This window comes from Balaenoptera physalus, assembly GCF_965194825.1.
Source record: "Balaenoptera physalus genome assembly, chromosome: 17".
NCBI classification, from domain to species: Eukaryota; Metazoa; Chordata; class Mammalia; order Artiodactyla; family Balaenopteridae; genus Balaenoptera; species Balaenoptera physalus.
The window spans coordinates 9,066,094-9,094,037 of NC_138895.1; the positions used below are offsets into that span (position 1 = coordinate 9,066,094).

Below are 27,944 nucleotides of genomic sequence, written 5' to 3' on the forward strand. Positions count from 1 at the left end.
AAGCTTTTGAAAATACATTCATTCATAAATTAGGAGCTGTTTGCTTCTCAAGGAGTTCCCCAATATATTAAATATTGTGAGAAGTAGATCTACTTAACATCTTCATAATGTTTATGCTTTAAAATAGTCCTTGCAACCATTTACCAACTGCATTGTCTGAAGCTACCTGACCTCTCAATTCTTACATGGCCGGGACGAGTCCTGTGTGTTTTGCCTGATTCCCACTGGCTCTGAGCACAAGCCTTAACCAGTTCAGACACAGCAGAGCAGGAAGTGAGGTGAGGCCCAGGAGACAGGAAACAGCCCAACCATACGTGGGCTCAACGCTGGCAGCAATTATGTGTCACCTGGGGAGCTTTTACAATCATCCATTTTGGGGGCCCCGCACCCCAAACACTCTGATTCAGTTTGATCAGGGTGGGTCACTGGAATTCTTTTAAAAGCTCCCCAGGGGATACTAAAATGCAGCCAGGATCGGAAGTGGTGTGGTGGGATACCAGCCCATCTTAGTGGATCACGTTCGTAAGAGGTTGTCTCTCTGAATCCACGACCCTATGGCTCCAGACCTTCCTACCTTTACTAGCGCTGCGGATCCGATCTACCGCCTGTTTCTTACCATTCTGTCCAGCTCTCTAAACTCAACTTAGGCTGAGCTAACCCTTGAACCCTACCAGGCACCTCCAGTCTAGACCCTCTGCGGCCGGTGGTGCTGTGTTGTTACATGGGTCCTACAGACTCTGACGATTACTACATAGCGGGGTGCATTGTGTAACCGTTCACTTTGCGTTGGTGCCATCAACCACTCCCCCTGGTTTCAGCATAGGCTTGTTTTCTTGTATCACTCTTTAGAAATAAAACATCCCTCTTAAATAAACAAGGTTCCCTTAATACTCATTTTAAGTATAAAATGATATCATTTATATATTTTAAATAAAATGACAAAAATCAGTCAGAGTACAAAACTTGTGGCTTAAAACCACTAAGGTTTTAAAGGACTACTTTAAGAAAGAGTACAGGGGGCTTCCCTGGTGGCGCAGTGGTTGAGAATCTGCCTGCCAATGCAGGGGACACGGGTTCGAGCCCTGGTCTGGGAAGATCCCACATGCCGCGGAGCAACTGGGCCCGTGAGCCACAACGACTGAGCTTGCGCGTCTGGAGCCTGTGCTCCGCAACAAGAGAGGCCGCGATAGTGAGAGGCCCGCACACCGCGATGAAGAGTGGCCCCCGCTTGCCGCAACTAGAGAAAGCCCTCGCACAGAAACGAAGACCCAACACAGCCAAAAATAAATAAATAAATAAATAAATTTATTTAAAAAAAAAAAGAAAAGAGTACAGAGTAGATACCAAAAGAACAAAGCATGTGGACTTAATTTAGCAGGGCTCCAAATAATCATGGTAGCCTCACATTAAAGCAGAGCAGAGCAATAAGTATACAAATAAAAATTTTTCTATATGTCAGTAGTGAATAGCAATAATTCTGACTTGCCTATTGCAAATAATACAAAGTAAACTACTCAACTGATATGTAAGTAACTAGCATTTAATTTAAAATATTGATATACACAGATGTCAGCAAACTATGGTCCATATGTAGTCTACATTGGGCCTGCCTCCTGACTTTCTAATTAAAATTTTACGGGAACACGGCTACACTTATCCAATTAGGCATTGTCCAGGGCTGCTTTTGCACCGTGGTAGCAGAGATGAGTAGTTGGGACAGAGGTTGCATGGTCCGCAAAGCCTAAAATATTGACCAGCTGGCCGTTTACAGAAAAAGTTTGCCAATGCCTAGGCTATGAACTGTATTCTACCCACTGTAGTTATAGAGTTTATTTTAGAACAAGAGCCTGTGATAGATTATCAAGGTCAATATTTCATCAGTTGTTTGAATTTCTTACAAAAATGGTACTCTAGGAAGGAGAGTACAGTAAAAGTAAATGTGCTGAAGGATTTCACTTACATCCTATATAAGAAATGTATATATCCTTAGAATTTCCCGTAACGTACTTTGAATTAAAAAATTGGGATATCTTTATTTTAGGGAAAAGACTTATTTTAACTGAAGTTTTCAGCTTCAACTTAAAAAAAAAAACTTTAGATAAAAGCTAAATATTGGTTTTAAAGGTGTTTAAGAAAACTTTCAATAATCGTAATTACAAATTACCTATTGTGTTTTATTCTGAAACCAAAAAAATGTGTTCTACCTTCATGAACTGCTCCAGTTCCCACAGGTTCATATCTATCATCTACATCACTTCCTGCAAAGACACCATCTTTGGGCTGCAGTTCTCCTGCTGGTCCGTCCTGTTCTTGGTGCAGGTCCTCTCCTTGAACAATGATAATGAACAAAGTGACACAGGTCTACAGCAAGGGCCCCAGGCAGCAGCCCACACAGACACAGACGCCCCATCTGAAAGGCTGCCACATACCCACTTCAGCTGCTCGGCATGCCCTGCCCCTTTTCTGGGCCACTGCACTTGCTGAAACTCTGTCCTCTCTCTGGCCAAGGGCTAGTCCACCCGAGGGGGTAACAGGGCTTCTCTCACTAGACAATAAACTCACCAAGGACAGGGACCTCACATATTTTGGCGACTATGTATGCCCAGCCCCTGGGGCCATGACTAAGCCATAGGAAGTTCTCAATACATATTTAATAAGTGAATAAATGAATTCAGAATTCTTACTATATTTGCCTCTTTAATTATCACTAGGTCAGAGGGAAGGTCACCTTGCGACCTTCCACTGAGAACTGACGTAAAATTCCATGTAACAATCTTAAGTAACTCTCTGCAAATATTCTATTACAAAGAACATCAGGCCACCAGCTAAACCGTATGCCAGCTCATCCGCACTGGTTCAGCTGCATTTTACTTTGCTTCTAAAGGTTCCTATGTTTAGCCTTTAAGTTATGCTAAGATGCTCATTTTCTCTTCTGAGACTGTCACGATACACTGAACCATTCTGCTTCTCTTGTGAAGATGCTGGACATGCTGCATCACTCCACTGCCACATGGGTTAGCTTGTCGTCGTGGTGTAAGACATTCTCCCGGTCGTAACTTGCCACGGCCTCAAGCAGAGGACGCTCTGGATGCAGCCCTCTAACGTGAGAACTCAAGGGAACTAGACTTAGGTGTGCAGTGCAGTATTGCTCTAGGAGTGTGCGGTCTGGGATATCTGACTCCATATCTAGGTCTGTCTCTAGACCAGCTGTGTGACCCTGGGAGAGTTACTTAATGACTCTGTGCCTAAGATTTCTCTTCCATAAAAAAGAAATAGTAAGAGTACCTACTCACAGCATCGTTGTGAGGACTGAAGCACTTAGAAAAAAGCCTGGCCCATAAGAAGTATTTAGGTTTTATTGCTGCTGTGCTGCTTCTGCTGTCGTTAATATTTTTACCATCATCATCTCAGTAATAACAATACTACTACTTCTACTGCTACAGAACTGCCCCCCACCACACTGCAGGACACTGTCCTTAGTCACTTTACTTCTGGTGTGGCCCAGGGATGCTCTCAGGTGTTACTGGACTATCAGGCCCTTTTCTGTTGACACTATTTGTTTGTCTTCTGTCTTCTCATCACAGCCTGCTATCTTGTTTCTCCTCAGTTGAGATCTTCTGCTTCTCAGCAAACCAGTCACCAATTCTTCCTGTCACTAACCGTACAACTCTTTTTCTTCTTTTCTTCTTGCTATGTTCCTTTTCCCTCACTCTCATTTACTCAGTCTAATTTTACAGTTTTCATGTGAGCGGGACTGAGCTCTTTCAGCCATCTACTCAATGGAAACCCCTGCTCTCATAGGGAAACCAACCGAGCACCGTACACTGTCTGTGAGTCTCCACGGCCCAGGGACAGCCTGCCATGAGGAAAACAGTCTCCTGAGAGTTTGCTAGACCTCACCGGAGGCACTGCCATGCCCTCTTGCAGCTGCTGCACCAACTCTATGAGGTAGCAATTATCCCACTTTGAAGGATGAAGGGCTTGAGGAACTTGACTAAAGCCACACAGCTCATAAATGCAACTGCAGGACCCAAACCTGACAATGAAATACAGAATAACAGGGACAGAGAGTCTACTCTAGAGACGGTGTCAGGGAGGCCAAGTTTGGTCTGATAAGATGTGAAGACTGGAACACACACACGCACACACTAACAGAAGAGAGAGCAAGTTAAAGGCCCCGCGGTAGGGACAGGCCTGGCAATGACAAAGAAAGAAGGGAAGGCCAGTTGAGCTAGAGAAAAGTGACCAAGGGGAGAGAGAGACCAGGCCCAGACAAGGCACAGTGGGCTTGGCCACATCAAACAGGGGGTGTAGAGAAGCAAAGATGGAAACAGGGGCCCAAGTGGATGGGAAGAGGGGATGGTGGTAACTGACACATGGCAGAAGTCAAAATACGTTTTGGAGGCAAAGCTGAAGGGATCGGCTGATGGATTACATGTGAGGGGAGAAGAGGAGAGAGAAATCAAGGAAAACTCCCAGGATGCTAGCTTAAGCAACTAAGTGGATAGGGAGACCATTAACTAAAGACTAGAATAAGAGTAAAACATTTTTGCAGGTGAGCAGGGGAGCTGTGAGATGGAGAGGAATCAAGAATTCAGTTTTAGGAACATTTTAAGTCTGAGATACCCATAAAACATACAAATAGAGATAAGAATATGCAGTTAGATAATCCAGGAGCTTAGGTGAGCGATCAGGGCTGTAGATCTTTATTCAGAAGCAATATTTAATATTTAAATAATATTTAAAGTCATGGTCTGTGATTTTCCAAGGAGAAAGTCTTGATAAAGAAGAGGTCCAAGGAACACAATCCAGTGCTAGCCTGGATTTCTCTCTCCTCTGTCTGGCATCCTGCACCCACCCACCTAAATGTCTACCACACCTTTCACTTCCTTCTTCCCCTACCTTTGGAACCTTTGGTGAAATTTAGCTTGACCAACCATCTCGACTCACTTGTGTCACCGGTACCACCTCCCGTCTGATCTCCCTGCTGACATCTCCTTCACCTTATTTTTCACGCTGACAGAATACACAACACTCCTTCACACCCTCCAATGGTTCCAACTCCTCTTAGAATCAAGTAAAAATATCCTTCCCTTCATCTCTCCACCTCCGTTAAGACCCTTTTGGCCTCTGGACTTTCACACATGCCATGCCCTTTGCTTAAACATTACTCTTTACTAATAGCATTCGCCTGGCAAAGCACACCATTCTCCAGCTCCTACATCAGTATGTCATTTTCTCCAGGAAGCCTCTGCTAACCCCACATAGCATCACGTGTTTCACCATCACAGCACTTACCTCGACATACTGAAATCAATCATGTATTGAGATTGCATCAGCCTTGTGTTAGGTTAAAATAAAAAATTAAAAAAGATATAGGACGGGAAAGCCTGCGTTTGCTTATACAGGCAGATATGCTCAGGTGAAGTAGCTTTTCTAGCTGAGAAGAAACTGGTAATCAAAGGACACAGGCTCCTAGACCCCTAGCAGCCCAGGGCAAAAACCTACAACTCAGGCAAAGCTGGTCTCCCCAAAGGAGCACAGATGGAGCTGGGTGGGATGCTTTACATTGAACTCCAAAATACCTAAGACTGAATAAGATACTTTAGCTGGCCTGCAAAAGCCCAAGTTAAATGATAGGGAATTCTGTTTGTTTTTAAGAAACATTATTTTTTTCCTCCAGGACTACCTTCAGCTCACACCAGACCACTGGAAGTATCCGGATACCATGTGTTCTGCCCTCTTCAAAATCCTTCTGTTACATTTCGGGGTTATATTCTGTGCTTTTATCAACAGATGCTTCAAGAAACAGTCTTATAAAATCTTAAAAACACTGGTTTCTATAGTATCATTTAATATTCTCTGTACAGAACTTAACATAAGAAACTTTTTAGATTCTTTAAGTAAACAGCATGTTTACTTCTTCTCTAGTAATATGACTTACATAATTTAAAGTTTCCCCTTTTTTGCTTTGGCGGCCACCCAAGCATTCAGTATAATTTGAGGGCTGAAGACAGCTCCAGGAGAGCCCATTACAGCTCCCTTGGTTCTGTTCTATTCCCCTCCTCCCGGTTGCTGATGTATTTGTTCTGGATGTACCACTGGTCTCTGTTTGCTTATTCTCTTAACAATAAAATGGGGTAAAATAAAATGAGTGTAGTGTTATTTTAGAAATACTTGTCCTCCAATAGCTTTTTAAAAAGCCCACTTAATTATTATTTAAATTTCAAAATAATGTCCAAGTCATTTTAGGTAATTAACCATTATTTTAGTAATGCATGAAACATAGATTTTAATTCATACCATGTTCTGCGTATACCGTTTCATCAAGAAGTGACTGAACTTGTTCTTGTACTTCATCTTCAATATTCTGAGGCCCTAAAATAATTAAAACATAACTAAGTAGAAAAAATCTAGACATTAACGTAGAACAGGAAATATGGCCTCCACATATACACATTACAATGAATATATTGGACTAATCAACTATGTACCCTTTTCCTATCAGCTTAGCCCTTTTTTTATGTTGGCAAATATGGTAGATATTTAAAGTTGGGTTTATTTTGACAGCAGATATAAATGCTAAACGACTTCATAAGATTTTAAAACACAGGAAACTAACTCGGATTCAGATTTCTCTTTAAAAAAAAAAAAACCTCACTCAGAGCAAAATTATTTCAGTTTCTAGTTAACAAAATTCACACTAACGATAGAAAAAGCAAATGGGAAGGGCAAAGCTTTCAGAAAAGGAAGTACTGGGAAATAAAGACAAAATGCGGAAGAAGAGGTCAATAAAATTAAAGTACATGGTCAACCACTGTCTTTCCCAATAGTCAGGAGAAAGGGCTCCCCGGCTGGTGTGAGGGCTGGGATGCTGGGATGGATGGCTGCCCGCTCCCAGAAGGCGTCAGGAAGCGAGAGTAGAAGACCTTACAAGACAATCCTCTCAGCTTTGGAGAACCTCATCTGACAGTCACATCTGTCACAATGTAAATTACAGATGTGAACAACATTAGTAATGACATTGCGACTACACTGGGGTGCTTATCGGATTATCAGGCTTATTGCAACATCATACAACAAACAAGAAGCTATAATTACATTGACACTATTACAAATTTTCTGTCTAACAGACATCATCTATGTTCACTAAATAGAAGTAGCACCAGACGTAGTATCATGAATGCCATCACATGAGATAATGCCAACGACATCAGTTATACTGACAAACTGATCTTCAGTGACAAAAACAGAATAAGTTAATCTGAACTTCAGATTGAAAAAAAGTGTAAGACTCTACTATGCTAATTATACTACAAAACCATTTCTAAAGCACAGAGTGCCTTCTATTTTTATAGATGTTTATATTTCACAGACTACTTTTATACATATTCTCACAGAATTATAGGAGACCTTCCCAATCTCTGTTCTTCCCTCACACAATGCCCACGATAGCTTCCTAGCAGAGTTCCCAGTTTTACAACTGCTGACAGCACCAACCACAGAAAATATAATGTGAGTAAAGAGAAGTAGAGATTGGCACTCTGTTCCTCTGCTTAAACCCTTCAATGGCTTCCTTTGCCTGAACAGATGAAAATCTAAGTTCCTTGAAGCCCCAGAAGGAAATGCAAGACCTCCACAATCTAGCCTTCACATGCCTCTCTAAAATCATCTGCTACCAGCACTGGCTTAGAACTTGGTGACTGCGCCATGCTGTTTCATCTTTCCACGAGTCTCTGATGCCCCTCCTTTCCCCTGGGGAAGGTGAGTAAAGGCAAAAAACAAAACAAAAACAAAAAACACCAGGCTGCAGTGAGTTAAAAACTAAGCGTAAATAAGGCAAAAAAGCAACTGCAAATTCTTCTTTCAAAAGTGTAGCTAGTACAACCAGGAGAGAGACTGAAGGGCAGATGGAGAGAACTATAGGGATCAAAGGGGTGGTTACTTCATTGTATTTTAATGAAAGATATGTACCTCTGTTTATAGAATAGGTGGGTAGTCAGAGAAGACAGAAGGTAAAGACCTAGGTAAGAGGAAGGTTGAGAAGGCAACGTTTAAACTAAATCAAATATCACCAAGAAGTTGAAAAGGATATGAGGTGATAACAAACTGAAGGACTTAGGAGGACAAGTTATCAGTAATATGCAAAGAGTAATATGAACAAAGAATAAAAAAAGGAGGAGAGAAAGCAAATAGTACATTTTGGAGTAAGTAGCAGCTTTGAAAACCAAGATTTTTAAAAATCATAAATTAATCTAGTACAAAGTAAAATTGAAGTGCTAAATCCAAATATACATTCAAATTATAAAACTTAAAAAAAAAAAGAAAAACATCACTCTTGCTCTGAAGCCATGGTATGATTACAGCAATTCTACAGGAATGGGAGAGACAGGAAATTCTCCTGGGATTATTTGAGCAACAACAAAAAATAAGAGCAACATACTGATTTTTATTAAAAGGAAGGAAGGTAAATCAAATAGTATTCACCAGTACCTAGTGATAAAGTCAGCCCAAGTATTGATACCATCTGGACTCAGCAATAAAGTTGTCAGTAAATATGCAGTGTCATACCTAACACTTCCAATAGGTGGCAAAATGAAACCAAATTTTTGAGAACTACTGGGTAAATGAAAAATGTACAGAAATTAAATAGTACTTTGCAACAAAAATCAAAGCACGAATAGGAAATGATAGTAATGGAACCAAATTTCATTTACCAATTTATTAAGAGACTTCAGGAGTTTTCATCCTATGGGTCAGAGGCCCTTGAGTGACTGAGGAAACACTTGAAATGAGCTATGAATTCATGCAGATGTAAAACAGGCTTCACAGAGGATCACACGGAGGCCTGAGAAGTCTTTTGTTGTAGACAGGAGACTCATGTTAAATAGACTGGAAACACAGTAGACCTACTCTATTAAATAATGTGACCAAACTAGTGTACAGTACGTGTGTAATTTTACTTTCAATGTACTATGGCACAGTAGTCCTGGACTTGGAATCAAGAAACATGGCATTTAGTTCACAATGTTTCTAACTATGTTCAGACAAGGAGAAACCTCCTGTGCCTTGGATTCTTGATCTCAAAAATTACAACGATCCTGTATAAACTTTTTCTAGAAAAGAATAGAGTTCACTATAAAATTTCAGAAGACAAGAAGAGAAAGCATTTCATTATTCTGCAAACATTGTGAAACAAAATGATGGGTAAAACATGACTGTGGAAAGTGCTACCTGGGACACCTGGCAGCTGAGGTGCATCCAATCAGAATTAGAGGAAAGCTTACCTGGCCCCTCCAGAACCTGATCCTGCAGCCAAGGGTACGGCTCGGCCTCTTCTGGTGGGACTGTTGGCTTTGGAGCAGATCTTTCTTTAAGGCCTGCATTTTTATTCACAAAGTTAACTTCAGGTTTTTTTTCTTTTTAAAAAAATTTTTGACATGTTAAACCAAGTAAAATAATGTTTCCAAACACTTCATCAATACTGCCAGTAATTCAAAGTTTCCAAGACTTTATATTACATGAAAATGTTGATATGCTTAAAAACTGAAGTAGGAAAATAGTTTGTTCTTTAACTTCACCTGGGCCTTTAACATCTCTTTGCCTAAATTCACTTTTCATTTAAAAAATAATAATAAATCATTGTTTGAATCTTCACAAATCTCTAAAATATAGTCACAAAAACAATAAGCAAAGTAAAATAAAAAGTCATATCTGAACTTGCCAAAAGAAAATTCAGTATGAGTTCAATCTCCTCTCGTGTTCGTAAGGGACTAATTAACTTCTAACTCTTGGACTCCGAATTCAGCAATAAGACAATTAAGATACTCTGGAACCTTCTACTGTTATTTGCATGCACTCCATATTTTGATTTATATATAATTAATTCTTCTTCTTGAAAACTATAGTTAAATATGAGAGGAAATAATACATAAGTCACTATATACAATCTTCTAAAGGTAACATTTATGAGCAATATTATTCCATAAAAAAATACGGAAAAAAAAGTTATGTTTTTCCTTTTTTGTCTTAAGGAAGATAAGACATCAGGGTAAATTAACATGAAAGATGATTTTTAAAGTCAATGCTGGTCTAAAATCTATTATACTGCTAGTTCTTTGATATTTTATATGTAGCACATTAAAATACATCCTCAATTAAATACAACTATTTAGAAAACTAAATTAGACTGTCATGAGCCTGACAATTCCATTTACCAAACCCTGGGCTCTTCGCTACCCCACCGAGAATCTTGAACCAAGAGTAGCTACTATAGAGCGTGTGTTCTGCATGTCAATAGCTGGAATGAAAAGGTCAGGACAGAACTGAGAGGCCTTTTCTAATCTTACGCAGCTTTATACAACTCATTGGAGATATACTATTGCAGTCTGGAAAATCCTCATTTCAATGTCACTTACTCTTCTGTTTCGGTTCTTTATATTTTCCCTTATTGTTCCCTTTTCTATAGCTCTTCATTTTTCTCCCACTGACAAAAACACCCTCCCACCATCCTCTCCCAGATCCTAAAAAGACACTGAAACAGATTCACAGGATCCCACCTCATCATTTATATTTCCTCTAGTTACTTATTTCTGATACGACTTACCCAAAAAACCTAACGTTAGAAAACAAACACCAATACATACAGTCGTGTTCTACTCCTAACTAGAGATTCCTGAGAAAGCATACAAACATAGGCACAGATCCTAATTGTAATTCACTTTCAGGGCATGGGGGTAAGGGATGAAGGCTTATTAAAACATCTCATTTCAAATTCCAAATTCAGGGCTGAAAATTCCCATGCCCTTTTCCACTTAAATAACCCATGCTTACGTCTCTTAACTGTTACTGGAACAGGTATGGACCTTCTCACGGCCAAGTTTTGCTGAATGAACAGGCTAAACTTTGAGTCTTCATTATCAAGTCATTTATCTTTGCACTCTCAGCATCTCAGAAAACACCTGGTACATAGCAGGTGCTCAATAAACTGCTGCAAAAGGGCTGAGCACACCCCCTGTGTGACTGCTCTGCTCTTTAAAGGGCTGCAGACTCTCTGCAGGGCCAAGGCTATAGCTGCACCAGCGAGGCTTAGGGCTGTAGAGGAGGCAAGGGGGACTCACATCAATTTCCCTGCTACTATTTACCAACGAGATGCCTATTTGTGCTCTAGCGGCATCCACCATTTCAGTACCACAAGCCTAATTTGCCCGGACGGTCCGGTTTGTCTTTTGTCCTGGTATAATGACTTCACTCTCAAAAGCATCTCAGTTTGGATGAAAAATTACAGGGTCATTCTTCACTAATCCCATCTGTAGCAGGCTTTCAAAACTGTGCTCCATGGGTTCGATAAGCAGTAAAATATTCCCCCATCAAACAATAAAGATTTAAGCTGCCTGAAAATCCCGTTCTTACTGGATTCCGAGAAAAGTTTCATTTGAAAAAAATTTTGATCCTAAAAGTGCTTGAAAACAACTAGTACATCAATATTCAGACCCACAATGCCCCTAATAAACAGCTTTCTCTAAATCAGCTGGGAGTTATTGGTCTCTAAAATTGACACTGTAAAACGTGAAAAACAACAGGAGAAAGCAAAAGCGCATAACAAGAGAAAATACTGAGTAGTTTTCTTTTCTGTCCAAAGCAGCAGCTGAATTGTAAATGTACTAATACCTGGTCACAGCTATTTTCCAGAGGTGAAATCAGTGCAAAAATAAACTATTTTGTAAACTTCAAAGAAGCTGAAGATCACATTAACACATCTCTTTCCCCAGACCCTTATAAACTTCCTAATATTTAACAAAAACACATTTTAGAATAATTCTTATTGTTTTGATAACCTATATGGAAGCTTTTACTGTGATGTTTCCAAGATTTTTTGTTACCCAAGTCCATTTTAATCCATGAATCCATGAAGTATTCCCCAGAAAATAGTGGTAAATCCATGTCTCATACAAGATTTTAGGCAAAAAGTAAACAAAAATTAAACAAGAAAAATAAATAAAATAAGGCAAAGGAAAGGTTTTCAAATTGGATTTATTATGAGGTACACATGGCAAGGATACAGCTCCGAAATAAATCTTCAACATCAGGTTATGAAATGAATGTATCGGTTCTGATGTCGATGTGACTGCAAACAACAAAACACCGACTCACACTGGCTTGAGCAAGAAGGAAATTTATTATTTAACAGCAGGTCGGCTGGCTCTCAGCCCTGGCTTTGTCTTCAGGGCGGCAATCCGGGCTCTCCCAGCTGCAAGCTCCTCTTTCAGACAAGACGATGTCCAGAAGCAAAGGACCACCTCTTGTTCTGCTTCTCTTAGGCTTGAGGAAGTCTTTCCTGGAACTTCTCACCATTCTTCCCTTTCAGTTTTAATAGTCAGAACCAGAACCCACTTCCATTCCTAAACTGGCAAGAGCAGGAGGACGACCACAGTTGTTTGACAGTGATTATCTAGGGCTGAATGAACGTTGCACGTCAACCATGACAGCTCCTGCATGATTTGGAAAACCAACTAGTTCCCTTAAAACACACCTTGTTTTTAGTTCTTTGAGCACATGAGACAAATACGGAAAAATTTTTTTTAATGTTTACATTTAATAAATGTATAAATTTTCTTCCAATTGTAATTAAAAAATGAAGTTATAAAAAGTAAATGAAATGAGCACTTTAAATCAACCATTCATAGCAAATTTAATTACCTGATACAATTACTCTAGCCCAATATCAGCTTACTTCATTCACTACTACACAACTACACCTGACCATAACGGGAAAGAATAAGTGGATTTTCTTCCCATAAATATATAACATTTTAAAAGTTACTAAATTGCATATTACATTCATTCATTCAACAAATATTTAGCACCCACTAATGCAAAGCATTGTTCTATAGAAAAGCAACACACAAAACCCCTACCCGCCATAGGAAGGGATCAATTAAAAAGATAAGAAACATGAACTCTTTAGAGTATAGCACATGGGGAAAGTGGCAGGCCCTTAGGGAAAGGGGGTGGGACTATTTACAATGAACTGATGAGGAAAGGACTCGCGGAAAAGACTGGAACAGATTCCTGAAGGACATCAGGGATGTGGCCCTGTGACTTACACCGGGGAGGAGTCTCCAGGTAAAGCTCTGGACCAGCAAGTACAAAATTCCTCAGCAGGGAGGGTGCCAGGAGTGAAGAACGGCCAGGTGGCCAACACAGCTGGAGAGCACGGGCCTGAGGATCAGAAAGGTCCTGGACATGGGACTTCCCTGGCAGTCCAGTGGTTAAGACTTTGTCTTCCCATGCAGGGGGTGAGGGTTCAATCCCCGGTCAGGGAGCTAAGATCCCACATGCCTTGCAGCCAAACAACCAAAAACAAATAACGGAAGCAATATTGTAACAAATTCAATAAAGACTTTAAAAATGGTCCACATCAAAAAAAAAAAAAAATCTTTAAAAAAAAAAAAAAAAGAAAGAAAGGTCCCAGACACCCGGCTCGTACTCTGAATGAGAGTGAAGGATTCGCTTTTCGTAAGAATCATATACAAACTGCTTTCTCAACAAAATGTGGGCCAGTAAGGATTATACATAGTATGATGCTTCATAGGCTCTCACAATCTTAGCCCATAAAAGTTAAGACATTTTAAAAATTAGCTTCTCAATCTTTGATTTACTAATTCAGTGGCATACAGAGGAATAAAAAGTTTGATCTTACCCATCCAGGTTACTCCAGCTGCTGCGATTCTTGCAGGCAAGTGCTCGGGGCTGCTGCTGTCTCAGATGCAAGCAGTCTAACATGTTAGACTGGGGTATAAATCAATATACCCCAAGAACAGCCCTAACCGGTACACGAAACTTGAGAAATATTCTGGGAAATCAATAAACCAGAAAGGCACACGTACTAATTTGCCATGCTAATCCTTGCTGTTGTTCTTCGCTTGTATAATCAGCAGGTACAATCTTGGCAGGTATCCCAAGAGCAGCCCTACTGCCAGGAACTATAAGAGCTTCCCTGACATGCAGTTAAGAGCCATTCCAGATTCAAATCATTTTCACATGACCCAAGGCGGACAGACAGGCTTCAGGAAGAGGATGACATAAATCTCAAAAGAATTAAACACTGCCAAAAAGATTCCTAAGAGCCTGGTTTCAGGACCAATGGAGGGACTCCACAAAGATGGGGTTGGAGTAGACTCAGTTTAACATCTCACAACAGGAGATCATGTGTAGGAGCTTAGGAACATCAGCCAAGAGGGCTGCCTTTGAATTCCATTTGAATCCCATCTTGAACACATTCCCACTGCTACAACTTTGGTCTCCACAAGTATGGAAGGCGGATAAAATAGTAAGTCATTAGAAGGCTTTTAAGAATTAAATGAGATAATTTAAACCCAGAAAATACACATTTTCCCCATCAGTTAATGTTTTCCTTTATTTCTTCTAAAGAAACAAATCTACCTCTCCCTCCCGCCTGCCTTGCACACATACACACAACAACATGAACAAAGCTTAAGGCAACTTACAAGGTGGTTAAAACAATTACTGAAAAAGCTTCCGGGTTTTTCCTTAAAAAAATTTTTTAAACATTTTTCACCTTTCTAATATTACTAACAGTGTATACAGACCTGAAATATACTTTAATTATCTACTTTATATGTTAACCATTCAATAAACATCTATTGAATGACTGTTAATGTCAGTTACTATGATAGGTACCGGACATAAATCATAGTCTAATAACAAAGTCCCGGAATGAAGCAAAGTGAAGAGCATGATAATTGGAAGGAACACAATCCAACCACCTGGGAGGATCAGAGAACGTGAGGACAGATGTGATGACTTAGCTGGATACTGCGAGAGAGGCAGAAGGCAGCCCACCACACAGTGGGAGCATGTTGTACGCAGAGGGGAAGTGGGCAGGACAGGCAATAGTCCAGTTTATTTTTTCTCCATCCCCGGTTTAGCTCAGAGCATTTCATTGTAGGGACTGTATCCGCAGGGCCTAGAACAGCCCCCAATACACTGCAGATACTCTGAATATTTCTTCAACGAATCAATAAGTGGGAAATAGAGATGACACAGCATGTGGGTCTTTATTTCATTATCAAAAACAACACAGAAACTTTAAGTATATGCCTTCCTCTAATCTCTTTGAGAAGAAATATTTGAGGCAAGGAAGAAGTAAGTGACAGACAGACCTCTATGATGGATAGATGCTTAAGAGTGATAAATACATACATGAAGTGAAATCAAATGAGGTATGAAATGAGACCAAAGAAAAATAGATGATTTTCTGCTCTGTAGGGCTTAGAAAATGGAAGCTTTTGCAGAAATTGATTTCTACGTAAAAATGACATCGAAAACCAGTAATAAACACCTAGTTCATGTGGTTTTATCCTCAGGCAAATGGAGAAGGTAGGGCCTGACACTAAAGATTGTTACTGAGGACTTTTTCCAAGTACCCCCAAACAAGATTTGCATGAGAATAAGCCTTCTGGGTCTGCTATGTAATACTCACCCTTCAGTTTCCTAAGAACAAACACTTTCTCTTTAGATAGAACCAGGGGAAAATGTAAAGAGCTTAACAAAATAAACTAATTCACCCGGTAACTAAATGGCAGTATTTATCAAATGGCAATGTTCTCTTACATTCCTCTAACTGCCTAAAGTTATTGTTGACCAAGGGTTGGGATGAGTTCTCTCTGTTCCCAGGGCTCTAACTCTGAGATACCCATTCAGGCTCATCCCATTCAACCCTTCATATCTGGGCGGCAGCAGGAGGCATGGGGTGAGGAGGAGAGAAGGGGAAAACAATTCCAGAAAGTGCCTGCCTTTGGTGCGGATGAAATACAGGGTATAAATATTCACTGCGTGGCCTGCCCTGCACCTAGCCCCCCTTCTCCCAGTAAAAGCGCACTCATTTCGTTGAGGGACCAGTTCTCCATCATCCCAGTTTTAAGGGTGGCACTCACATGCCCTTGGTCTTGCAGTCACAGCTTGGTTACCCCATCCCCCATTCTGTAAGAATTAGGAATAAATAGGAGCACAGGGGACTCCAGGCTACCTGAGAAGGAAGGCCACCTCCTGAGAGAGTCCAAAGATGGAGAGAGAGGTCCAGACCACTGTCTGAGCACCCAGAGCTAGCACAACCAAAGGACAAAACCCACAACTGCCCCTGGGCTTTACGGTCATGTGAGCCAATCAGTGTTTTTGGTCCACGTAAGCTAATTGGAATGGATTCACACATGTAACCAGAAGAATTCTGGAAAATACTTAGAAGTAAAGCTAAACGTGTTCCTAATATCCTGAGGAAGAATGATGAATGCTTTTTCCATAGAAACATAGTTACACTGAGACTTGCAGAACTGGAAATTAGGAATTGAATAGGTTTTTGTGGACTGGATAGAAAACCTCTAAAGACCATAAAATCGCTTCTATGGAAAAATGTGTTCTGGGTACAAAGCAAACTTGTAAGTAAGTTTTTCACACTTAGACTGGGTATGAAATTTCTTAATTATACCGTATACTTAAGACTACACTTTATTTCTTCATAACTTTTTTCTAGCCTTTACATTTCACATCTTGTGTTTCCATGTTGTAGCAGTATCCTTTAAATAACTAAGCATTCTTGCAGTTTTATACATATGTAACATTTAGAATTACTTTTATTTGCCCGCTCAATGATCTCAGTAAAACAAAGTAGGACCCAGTACACCCATTTTACAATGATACATTAGTTACAAAGAATAAAGAACTTAACTGTTTGTCTCACAATCTGTTGATAAAAGGAGTGGGAATCATAGCCACAGTGTTTCCAATCTTTTAACAACTGACTGAAACAACTTGGTAGAATTATTACCATCATTCTGACAAAAGAAAGGGAAGCACGAGTGCTAACAACGTACCAGCCACGCATGCACAACCACCTTGAGGGAAAGGAGAGAAAAACCAGCATTTCCAAGATGCATTTTATACTGAACTGAGTAACCGATTTGGAGAATTGTTACCAATGGGCATTAACAGAAGGAACAGTGGAAGACACAGGAGAAAGGAATAAAAGTCTGGAGACACAGACTAAATCAGCAGACCCATTTCATGGAAAATGACATTTACAGTTAACTTAAATCACTAAAAAAATTTTGTTGCCTTTGGCCATGCGGCATGTGGGACCTCACTTCCCCATCCAGGGATGGAACCCGTGCCCCCTGCAGTGAAGCACAGAGTCCTAACCACTGGACCGCCAGGGAATTCCCAAACCATTAACATTTAAAATCATACTTGTTTGCTATCTTTCTTTGTTTTCTAATGGAAGTATATACAGGGAGTCCTTATTACCCAAGTAATCATTATGAGAACCTCTGAAGTTACAAAGTTGGATGGCTACACAGGCCATAACACTACAAAATACTATGAGCCAATCTCTGGCAGAATTAATTCCCCGGGATTAATTCAAACTTTCATGCTAACAGATTTATGTCAATTTCTTTACCAGTCTCTCCCTCATTTTGAAATGCTGTGGGACCGCCTATACACAATGCAAATCATCCATAAAGTAAAACTGAAAATCTTGAAAAAAATAAGATTGCAAATAGTTGATTACAAGCGATGTTAGAAATAATTGAAATTCACACACAAAGCCATTAACCAATGAAACACAGAAATTACACACCACAACTGAAGGAAAAATATCAATGATTATAAAGTTCTTCCAAAGAAAGTATTCTGAACACTATAGGATAACAGATTCCTGGAAAAACTGATAAGCTCTCAAATATTTTTGTAAAACTGACCGTCTTTACGATGACTGCTACTCACATGGGAAATGTTATCATACAAGGGAAAATTATGCCAAGAATGTCATTTTTTAGAATTCTATGCATCATCTCTTAGTGTAGCTTAAGTAATGTTAGTGATATAACAAAATACATTTATACTCAGTATTTAATTTTCACTTTTCAGGACTTTTTCTGACTCCCAACTACTTCAAGTTATATAATTTTTGTCCCTGTTTTTCATTGACATTTCAAAAAGGTGACCTTTCTGGTTTTAATTATCCTTACATAACAATATGAAGCAGCAGAATATAGAAATAACTACACACCGAATAAAAAAGTAAGTAAAACTGAGAAAGCAAGTATAATTTTAACCCATTAATCATGACCAAAAGCATATTTCCACTAAGTTTTTTAGGTGAACAGTAAGGGCCAATGCATCTGAGTAAAGTGTCGCCTCAACTTCAATAAAATTCAGTTGAAACCTTTATTTACTGAAGAAAATGGAAGGAAAGAAAAAAAAGAAAGTAAGCCAATTCCCAGTTCTCAAGAGCTCTTGAAATATTTTTAATATTTTAGGACAGGAGTTTCAATTCTTGAGTTGCTATTCAAAGGGAAACTCAATGATAGAACTAAAATATTTCCAGGTGCTTTATTAAATAGCAACAGATAATGTTTATATGCTTACGCTGATTAGGGTTAGTCTAAATTTTTTTCACTAATTTCTTAGAATTTAGCATTTATGTACTTTATGCCCTACAGCCATTGACTGTCCTTCAAAAACCAAGGTAAAAATTATTAGAATGCCCTCAGTAAAGGTCATTATAATTTGCTGCCCTTCTCTACAAGGGAGAAAAAAAAAAGTTATCTGTACAGAAATTAACACTTAAAATTTGAAACATAAATTTAAAAACTCAATCTATTTATCTTAGCAAGACCTAACATCAGGATATATTTTTTAAAGATTGTAATTTTATATGGTCGGTGGATATAGTTTTGCTTCTCGTTCTGTCCAGTTCTCAGAGTCTCCCTCTTCTTCTCCCAGAAGCCCTTTCCTGCAGGAAGCATTTCATGTGGTTTGAGAGGGAACCCCTCAACCCATACCCAAAGCTTTGTGCACAGGAGCTAGCCTGTCCCCGACTACAGGAATGGTCACAGATGCTTCCAGGCCTAACCAGGACAGCCAGAATCTCCCAGGACTTTTCTCCCAGGGCCAGCCCAAAAAACTGCAACTTTGTACAAGGATGGCTAAACTAGAAAAATGTGTCTGGGGCCCCCGGAGGGCCACCCTCCTCATCAAGTGGTAGCACCTCCATATAGAATAAAGTCAAGTAGAAATCAGCAGAGTCAAGATTTGAGAAGAGAGCTAGGAAGAAACAGCTGATTACAGGTCTGTACTTGGGATCTATTCACCTCAAGCCAGTGCCTCTGTATTTGCCACCACATGAGCCATAAAATTCACTGAGGTTTACTGTGCTCCTATAATCAAACTATAAAAATAATAAAATCCGGACTGATCAACATATGAAGCCCCAAGTTAACCCATGTGACAATTTCTTTGGGACTCAGTTTTTAAACAACAGAATGATAGGATTGGATTAGAGATATTAGACTAGATATTCTCTAGGCCTGCCCCCTTGCTGGATAATTTTATTATGTCTGTTGGAATTTTTGTAACTAAATGTACAGGTGTTTGATTTTAAGCAGTAAAAGGTGCCAGCATATTAAAAAAACAAAAAACACAATACTTTTAGAAAATTTTGCACTTAACGCTTACTCATTTCTGATTTGAAATATCTTTAATTGGGCCAAAATCTCTGTTTTTAAAGGCTCTTCAAAGAAAAAGGTGAAGAATTATTTCAAAAATAAAATAAAAATTTTGTGGCAGCACTTATGATTCAGTTACAACAAATCAGGTTATTCTTCTCAAATTCAGTAGCTGAATTTCACCAGCAGTCACGGTTACAGAATTAAGACTTCATGTAGAACAGCACAAACCATTTGTAGAAATGCATTTCTTATAGAAATTTCATTTTATTAAATGTTTCCTGAACTCAATTTTGATCTCAAATTTGCAACTCCTTAGAAATGGTAAACAAGTATGATCAATCAAATATGAAAAATATATGCCATTCCACCAATATAACTGAAAAATTGTGTGATATAAAATGAAAGTATATCCTAATTTGAAATAATTAAAGCCTTTCTGTAACTAGTTTGAGTCTGTAAAGATGTCACAAATAAGCATTCTAAAATTGTTCTTCTACATAAAATTCTTTAATCCAGGACTGTTTCTAGAATTCTCAGAACACAGTGAACACTAAGTATTTATTGGGCAACAGGAGAAGGTGGGGGAGGGATGGTTGGAAAGGGAGAGGCAGGGTGAGGGGTGACGAGTGAGGCAGCACAGGGGGGTGAAAGAGGAGGTAAAGGAGATGTAAAAGACCGAGGAGGAGAGATGAAAAGGAGTTGAATGGGGAAGAGCCTGGGGAAGGAGCAGCCCCCTGAGAGGGGGGCGGGGGGAGGGGGACGGTGCTGGCTGGGCCTGGGGAGGGAGACACGCAGGCAACTTCGTGAGGAGGTGCCCTGGGAAGAGCTGGGGGAAGGAAAGGGGATGGAGAAAGGAAGTGGAGAAGGAAAAGGGTAGCTGAAGAAGAATGGGAAGCAGGAAAGCAGGAAGGCAAAGGAGGGAAGAAAAACAACAGCTAACAGAGAAGAAGATAACCTCCTACCTACATGAGTATTTATCCTTCCTGCAACTTACAAATCACGCTGCATATAAATACTATTTAAAATTTTAATATTCTTGCTGAACTCCGGTGAAAATATTCTGTATTAATAAATCATTACAATTCATATTATACATATACATTTACCTGATGCACGATCAATAAGTTAATAAAAATAGACGTTATTACATCATATTTTTATTACATATTTTTTTAAAGCTTCATCTTTTAAATTTCGAAGCATGAGACAGGTACCTCAATTTCAAAGAATTTACTTGGCTGAGCACCAATAAATATAGTCAATGGCTAAATGACACATCTTCCCCAACCAGAGCGATACCAAGTTTTCTATGCCCTTCAGCAGCAAATCACGATGAAGAATATGACCATTTCCTGGGATGCCGCTGCTGCAGCTTTAGTTCTTTCTCTTCTGGTTGCTTCCCTTTGCTAAGTGTGCCTGTTTGGCAGAACTTCTCCCTTCCTTTCTATCATCTTTGTCTTTGGGTGCCGCTTTACCAGAAATATCCTTGATATTTGTTGATTTTTTTCTATTTTCCTTGGTTTTAGTACCTTTACCTAGTCCCGCTTTCTCCTTTTCTTTGTCCTTTTTAACCCTAGGAGACTCTTTCCTGGAAACATATGAATCCACAATTTTCTTCTCCTTCCAGTAATCCTCTTTTTCTTTCTTGCCCCTTTTTCTCTCTTCATGCTTACTTTCCTTCCTTGACTCAAGCTTCTCTTTTTCCTTCTTGGGCTCTTCTTTAGTGAGTTCTTTAACTTTCCGGTTTTCCAATTAAAGGGAAAAATGTTTATTGAAGTCATCTCTTAATTCATAGCAACTTAGTGCAAAAGTATTGCCTTTTTTTCTATCTCCCCACACACATGAAATGATCATTCAAAAAGTGCCTTTCATCCACTAGTTTTAAATTGCCTAAAAACAGATGCAAACCTCTATAAAGTATCAGCTATAAAAGAAATGCTAGAAACTTGCCATCATTTTTCCAGCTGGCAATATAGTATGATTTGCCTCAAAACAAGGTTAACATGCAATATTAATAAAATGAGTCCAGCCATAAAGGCAGCACTTTACACAGAGTGTTAACAACTCACATATCACAGCTATGACAACATAATTAAAGGAACACTGACAACGTAGGAACAAATTTTCCATAGCTTGCAAGTATTTGTACAAAGATAATTTAAAAGTCTTTAGCGCTAACAAAAAAAGTATGTCTGAAAATATCCGTGCTTGCACCCCTTGGAAACAAATATAACGCACAAATGAAAAGTTAAATACCATTAAATTTTCTTAGTTTAGAAAAATACAATTTCCATATGAGTACAAAATTTTAAGTTTGTTATCTACAGTGTCTAAGACGACAAGGAGAACTTCTTTTCTGCTTCTATTCAACATTATGAAATCAGTATTCCTTTAAGTATATTTCCCGTTATTTTACGCAGAGCCACTCCAAGCCAACATCTATGCTGTCCATGCTCACAGAAGAGAGAACAATTAAACGGAATATACAGGTGATTCCAAATCTCACGTGAGGTGCTGCTTTCAACCTGCTTTAAACAAAGTTGAACAGTGCTGCTAGCAAAAGCTTTGAATTTCACCTTCTTGATTCCTCATTAAGAAATCGTAAGAGAAGCAAGGTGTTTACTGTATAATGTAGCATTTAAGCAGAAACAAAAAAGAGAAAGATTTCTTTAGTATAATAAAACGTGGAAGATGTTTCTGCCCATCAGAATCATGTAAAACTCACAGAGTACAAAATGTTATTCGATTCTTCCTGACAATTTTATTAAAACCTTGTAAAAATACAGAATAGAATTCATAAATCATCAACCATCCTCCAAGTTCTCATTCTTCTTCAACGCCATTCAGAGTAACATAGATAAGCCACACTGCAAGAGCAGGATGCTGGTGCAATGCTGGCACGTCTTACTCTGCACACAGTTTTTAAAATATTAAATCTTTAATGTTGAATTTGCCTCTCTAGATCAAGGAGTCAAATTATACTTTATTGGCCATTTATTTCGTAATAACTTACATAAGAATAAAATGGTAAAAATTCTGTTTTTCTTCCCGGGAATTATTCAGGCGGGATATCAGAGTTAAAACATTAAAATTTCCTAATCTTAAAGTTAAAATACAAATCACAAAACCCTGTAAATCACATAGTAAAAGTCTCACCTGTTAATGTTTCACCAAAATCAAACTACATACAACGTGCCAAGCACTTGAACGCAAAAGAGGATTACAAGTTTATAAAGAAAAGCATGCACTTTCCCCATGCCCCTCTCCCTAAAGGACAGAAATCTTTACAAGTGAACAAGAAAAACCAAAGGAATATAAAATAAGGCTGCAATAATAAGCTGTTAGCCTAGACAGAATGGTTGACGGGTGTAATAATTTTTAATGAATCAAAATATCAAACACAGCAAATTCTATACCGGCATAATGAAATCTAAGTTTTCATTTTACTGAAAACTACAAGTTTGGTCCCACTAGCTTTTATTGTGCTCTAAGACAGCACCATCAGAGCTTTTGGAAAAAGGAAATCAATCATTGATGAACCCATCTTTATTTCCGACAGTAACTAAAAAATTTAGACTAAAGAAAGGTTTTAGAAGGTAGATAGGATGTGTATACTGTAAATTTAATGTGTAGTTTAAAGACTGTTCCGAGGTTTTGGTAATCTGAAAAAGGAAATTACTTAAAATTATAGGCCCGAGGCAGAAAACTCTTTAATGAAACCTTGATAAAACTACTTACAACCAAAGGTGCACCCAAAACCAAAAAGCAATAATGTTTAGCATTAGTAGCTGCATCTACAAAACATTATCTATAAACTGTCATGCATTTTCAAGCATTAAACTTGATTCACTCAAGGCTAATTTGAAAAATGGAAAATACCTTTAGCCTTGGTTTTTCTCTTGGCTACCCCACCAGGTCCTTCTGTTGGTGTTTACAAGATGAAAATATGTTACAAACAGAAAATATTAAGGCAATTAAAAAGTAAGTATCTATAAAATAGTTTAAATTGATGCAACTATTAAACAAATTTACTTAAATTCACCATTAAAAAAATACACTCCTGCAACATACAAATATCTATCATTCATACGTCATTTTAGAACCTTACTTTCACTACCTATAACCGAAAAATGCATTTTAAAAAAATCATTGATTTAATCAACTTCACAACCTGCCTTAGGTCTTAAAGAATTGTTGGCTTTAGAGATGTCTAATTACCACAGGCATCTCCCTCTCAGTGGTACCTGATGTCAGTGGACTTCTGCTTGGACACAGATGATCAATTACAAGCACCAGGGGTGAAAGGACCTGGGGACCTTATCTCCCTACTCAATCATCACTGCCACTCAAAAAAAGGATAGAATATTTTGATAGAATTTTACTCTTTACTGTCTGAATAACCATGGCTTTTCTCCCATAGTTTCAAACTTTCTTTATAAAAAATTACATAAATAAGAATTATACTATTATGGAGGTATATACTAACTTTTTTACTCTTCATCTAAAAACTCTGCAAAGGCTTTCTGTTTCTTCTCTAGGCAAATGAAAGTTCTGATAACGTGTTTATTTTTAACCTTCTAACAAATGTCAGGTACCATATACCTCGCCGTACACTTTTTCCAACCAGCCTGTACCTAGCATCCCAACCAACTGATGTTCCCAATTCTATCTCCTGGTCACATAAATGTTATTTTACACACTCACATATCAGCAAACTTTCCAAAGTGGCGTTCCAGGTTGCCAATCCATCTCCTGGGGACACCAGGGTAGGAGGCAGGGTGATTTCTGCTCATCCCCTGTGGAGGCAGCACCATGTACAACCTGTCACCCTACAACTAAGGTCTGAAGTGTCCCAAGAAAGCCCCTAAGCCCTTTCACACATATTCCTGCTGGAAACTGTGGAACCCCCTCTGTATGTTTCTCAAAACCATAATCACACTCCCACTTCCAGTATGAGATTTTTTTACTCCTATTCTGTTGTTTGAATCACCCTCCACTCCTAAATCTCTTCCCCTCTCTCTGTTCATGGCAATTTGCTTCCATCAAATGAGACAGTTCATTTGAGAATGGCAATTTATTTTGGTTGAGATATCATCATTGTCATTCTGGAAAAAAAGTATTAGTATATCTCACCAATGACTACATTAAAAACAGAAACGTGAATTAACTGTTCCATGTGGCTATCTGTATCTATCCAGTTACTTGATATGCATACATAACCAAAACCAGTGTGTGTGTCTAACAACTATTTTTCACAGACAAAGCCCAATTCTTTCTTAAACGCTAGCAAAAACAGCATACCACCTTGTAATACCGAATGCTATCTTGGACCACTCCCCAAGAAAGTTTATTTAGGTAAAATGTCAAACTTATTCTTGTAATGACAACTTTTAAATACATGGGTATTATCCGGTGTGCAAAAGAAATTAGCCTAAAGCATTAAAATACACTTATAATGATGCTAATGTCCCCTCCTGATTCCTGCATGTTCTTGACTGGCGAGGCCTGGATTTCCCCTTAGAAAGCAGAATTGTGGGAATCAGATGATCCCCCTACCCCTCCACGATTATGATATAGTCAAAAGAGCTATATTGATGAAAAGGCTAGAGTTAACATAAATAAGCCAACATATTAGATCAACATCAGATTAGTTGATTAGAAACATGAAAAGATAATAAGTACTTCATTTACAACTTTTCCAGTTTGGGTATAAATCCCTGAAGTGATACAAATTAACAACATGCCACTGTACTATATAAAATTCCAAAGTATCAACCTAAGCTGTCTTTTCTGAACTTAAAGAATATATTCAATCATTTTTCAATATTTTTGACACGACAAAGCCTGAACAAATAATTTAAACAACAATCATCATATTCAGTCTCTGAAGGAAAGAGTATAAACAGGAAAGAAAGCACAGCACTTGGAAAACAGAAGGTAATACAGGAGCCCGTCAGTAAATAAAAAAAGAGGGGAGAGTCAAGAAAATGCAGGGAATGAATGAATGAATGAATGAATAGAAAATGCAGGATTCTAAAAGTCAAAGTAGCAGTTGTAGAAAGGAAGGAATGAACAAAGGGTTAGGATGAGGACACTACTGAATTCTGTTAGTTAGTAAATGTCCCATATACAGTTTTACAAGGAGTATAAGAGGCGGTCACGTTACAATGAGAAAACAGGTAGAAAGAAGGGTGAGCAAAACCCCAGGGTTGCCCATCACGGCCTCTCTTCCCTCCTTAGAAGAAAACTGATCATCTATGGGGTTTCCCAAGATTCTCAGTGGGCAGAAAAGGAATAAGAGTTTGAAGAATTTGATCTGCATTCGTATGTTTTGAGGGCTAGGAAACAAAGGCATGTCTAAGGGTAGAGAAACTGAGTCAGCGAGAGAGAACGGAGGCGGCCAGAAGCAGGAGGTGCAGACACAGGGCAAAGGTCAGCTGCTAGAAAAATGACCGATGAGAGAGGAAACAACGATTCAAAAAACTTCTCAGAGTAAAGAAATGCTGTGCAGAGTAGAGAAATGATCATGGAACCCAAGCCATTAGGATGTGGCTACCGTCAAAGAGAACGGCAAAAAAAAAAAAAAAAAGTAATCACCATGTTGTTTACTTCTTTTTTGCCCTGTATGTTTATTCTGATGGTTTTAAGGTGATTACTGTTAATAGCTCGGTTGACTATTTGGTAATCCTTATACAGAAATTTGAAAGAAGCAGGTCTTATATACCTCCCTTAGAGCCTGAGGGAGTTGCCTAAAGGTCATTAACATTATTTTGGCACCTGCCTCAGGGCCACTATCCCACACACAGTTTCAAAGTGAAATGTTCTGTGTGTAATTAAAACGCTGCATCAGGGTTGGACCTGCGGTTTCACTACAATTTTAGAAGACTGGCTCCGTTACAGAAACCCAAGTACTATAGCTGCTGCAGGCTTTCAGGGAGTTGGTCACAGAACTGGTCGGCTGAGTGTCATGTCACACTTAGGTCATCCGAGTCACTCCCACTGTCTCTGGTGAGACCCGTGAGTCACTCTGAACCTCAGTTTCAAAGCTTCCTCCTGCCCGCACGAAGCATCATAATTTATTTCAACATTGGCTACAGATGAGGCCCTGAACGCCTAAGAGGAGATTCTGTGAGCTAGGCAGACTTGCTCTAGAACGTAAGTCTAGTCTTGGCAAAACGCAAGTCAAGACACTACACCATTTTCCTTTTCATTTTTAAATAGATGGCGTAACAGTATTATCACAGACGTTTTTGAAAAAAGGAAGCTACAAACCTTCCAACCCTCGGGGATGAGGGAAGACCAGAACATCAGAGGAGTGAAAGACTAAAAGTTTAAGAAGGGATTACATCCAGAGACTGAGAGCTTGAATAAAGATAAAATCCAGACACAAATACAAATGAGATAGCAGAAAGATCACCTGAAGACCTCAGCTAGCATAGGTCAGTTTATTGTCTGAACTTCAAAGTGTCATTTCTCTTGGAAAACAAAATACATCCAATAATTCTTTTCACTTATTTAAGCTGTTTTTAAAAAAAAATCAGCGTTTTATTATGCAATGGGTAACTCCTGACGTTCTCACTCACCAGGACTAACCCCAGCAAATATTTAATAAATACCCTATGTTGGGCTCAGCTTTGAAGAGGGATTCAAATGCAGCCTAACCTGACTCCCAACTTCAGACAGTTCACAATTTAGTTAATATCTACTCCTGTGTACTACAGAGTTATCGCAACAAATAACAGGCAGAGAATTCAGCATAGTGTTCCATCAATCGACTTGTGATAATAAAGTCTGCATCATTGGATTTTATAAAAGTGCTCCAAATATGCATAGTGATCAAAGAAATTTCCACAGCTCAAAACACAGAAAACGTTTTACTTGTTTTATAGACCAGAATCTGATTTCGAAAGGGTTGCTGAGTATCAAGCCCCCAAAGGTATAACTGCCAGGTGTTCAAATTCATAACTGTCTATGCTTCTATCTGCCTTTACTAATACTCCAAAGTTATAAACATCAGGCCAAACGAGGAAACATTTTGCCCCATCTAGCTAACTGTAAGTGAAAACAAACCAGAATTCAAGCAGAGAAAACAGTTTTTCTTACACGTCTGGATACAGCTCTATAAGACAGGGCGGTAATTTCTAGAATAAAGAATCAAGTACAAGGTGAAAAAGCAAGATATCGCCCAGCACATTATGTCCGAGGCACCTGCATGACGCAGTGAGCTGGCAGCTGGGCCTCAGGGATTTAATAAGATCAGCACCCAGAAGACACCTCTCCAAATGACTTACACCTCACCCCTCACATCCCAGGGGAAATAAGAGCTGAAAGAAACTAAAGTGCAGAAAAGGAGTCCCCTGAGTGCCACTTCCTTGTTTTGGTACCAAATTCCAGAGAACCCGGCACCTTTTCAAT

General features: G+C 39.0%; 1 protein-coding gene across 13 annotated transcripts in view; it reads right to left on the bottom strand.

Annotated features, from left to right (window-relative positions):
• The window catches only part of ASPH (aspartate beta-hydroxylase), a 262,991-nt gene that overhangs the window by 187,919 nt on the left and 47,128 nt on the right, over window positions 1-27,944 (bottom strand). For 7 of the 13 annotated variants that reach the window (XM_082433632.1, XM_082433630.1, XM_082433621.1 and 4 more), the window contains 4 exons: window positions 23,409-23,450; window positions 9,288-9,380; window positions 6,304-6,378; window positions 2,205-2,327 (listed from right to left, as the gene is read on the bottom strand). In XM_082433632.1, coding sequence (XP_082289758.1) covers window positions 2,205-2,327; window positions 6,304-6,378; window positions 9,288-9,380; window positions 23,409-23,450 — 333 coding nt within the window. Of the gene's footprint in view, window positions 1-2,204; window positions 2,328-6,303; window positions 6,379-9,287; window positions 9,381-16,634; window positions 21,266-23,408; window positions 23,451-27,944 lie in introns of those variants that run through there. The other 6 variants (XM_082433625.1, XM_082433628.1, XM_082433626.1 and 3 more) reach the window with 2 other exon arrangements.